At 39.5% G+C, this 1528-nt stretch overlaps 1 protein-coding gene across 1 annotated transcript in view; it reads left to right on the top strand.

Moving 5' to 3' along the window:
• The first annotated feature begins 614 nt into the window (after positions 1-614).
• The window catches only part of LOC106463444 (bone morphogenetic protein 5-like), a 26179-nt gene continuing 25265 nt past the window's right edge, over positions 615-1528 (top strand). The window contains exon 1 of the mRNA XM_022390930.1: positions 615-1306. Coding sequence (XP_022246638.1) covers positions 946-1306 — 361 coding nt within the window. The 5' untranslated portion in view covers positions 615-945. The remainder of the gene's footprint in view (positions 1307-1528) is intronic.

The raw sequence follows: 1528 nt of genomic DNA, 5'->3' as shown, positions 1-1528 counted from the left end.
ACTTATTGCATTAACGTAATAAATCTCAATTCCATATCAAATTCACGGCTTTAAGCATATTTCTTAGCTGTAACGTTTCGAAACAGCTTTTGGTAGGATCGTAATTTTTTTGGGGTACAACGTTTCGGCCCTAACTGTAACATGATCACGTACGACAATTAAAATACAAAGAAAAAAGTTTCAAACACTACATATGTTAAATAATTAAGTCGATACCTCTTAAAAAAGAAAATATTTTATAGTTGTTTTTTTAATGGGTTTTTGTCATTTCAGTTTCTGTTCATTTACATTTAACAGTAGAAAACCACCTGTTTTATTACTATACCTTTTCAAGTTCCTAATCTTGTTTGTTTTAACACAAAGCTGTACGATGAGGTATCCGCATTCTGTCCATCGCGGAGATCTAACTGCGGATGTTAGCGTTGTAAGGCCACAAACGTACAGCGTGTGGGAGGATTTTTCGTGAAAGAAATTATAATGATTTAACATGATTTACAGATGTTTAAATTGCCACCTTCCATGTTTTATTACAAACTAGTTAAATATGAATAAATTACTGGTTCACACCTGTTATATCTACTGGAAACCGACACATACCAAGCTGTAACTATCAAGAAGTAGATACATTAAATCTAGTGAATATAGATAATTGTATGTGCGTGTGACAAGAATATTAAGACCTCCAGCAAGGACTTTTGACGAATGCAGAGGAACACGTGGGCACATGGGCTAGGGTGGGAAAAACCGCCTTTCCCACCTCTGTTTTCGTTTCTCATTCGTCCGATGACTGCTGAGGTGGTGGCTTTCTGGTCTTCGGTGGGTTTAAACTGGGCCGTAAAGTAGTCGCGAGCTCTGTTGTTAAGTGCACCGACACGAAGAAGCTCGAGTGACCCGTAACAAGAGTGTCGCGTATGTTACCGAGACTCTCCATATGCAGCTCGAGAAATGACTAAGAGATGCGTCCGTCCGGCTCAAGCTCTGCTGTTGCTGTGCTGCGTAACTATGCTCGTGAAGACTCAGCCGTTGTCTGTGGAAACCGATGATCTTCCGGTTCGTGAGCCGCGAAACAAAGACGATCTAGACTACATCGAGCTCGAGGAGGAAATAGAACGCATTAAGCAGCACATTCTCTCTGAGCTTGGAATGGAAAGCGCGCCGGATTCTTCGCAAGTGAATGTCACCCAGAGTGAGCTGGACAGGGTGATGGAGATCTATCATCGGAACACAAGAAACTCAATCATTCAGGAAGCGCTAGAAGAAGATAAAGACAATGTTGTTCACAAATCTTATACTTTCAGGGATGAAGGTAAGAATGAATAAATTGTCTTATTAGTAGCAGGCGCTTCTATAATACGGTTCAAATATCACCTTAGTGATATTTGAACCGTATTATAGAAGCGCCTGCTACTAATAAGACAACTTAGTAATATTTGAACCGTATTATAGAAGCGTCTGCTACTAATAAGACAACTTAGTAATATTTGAACCGTATTATAGAAGCGTCTGCTACTAATAAGACAACTTAGTA

The sequence above is a fragment of the Limulus polyphemus genome, unplaced genomic scaffold (assembly GCF_000517525.1).
Source record: "Limulus polyphemus unplaced genomic scaffold, Limulus_polyphemus-2.1.2 Scaffold1409, whole genome shotgun sequence".
NCBI lineage: Eukaryota > Metazoa > Arthropoda > Merostomata > Xiphosura > Limulidae > Limulus > Limulus polyphemus.
Note: the sequence above shows the minus strand (reverse complement) of the source record. Positions and strands in the feature narration are given on the sequence as shown.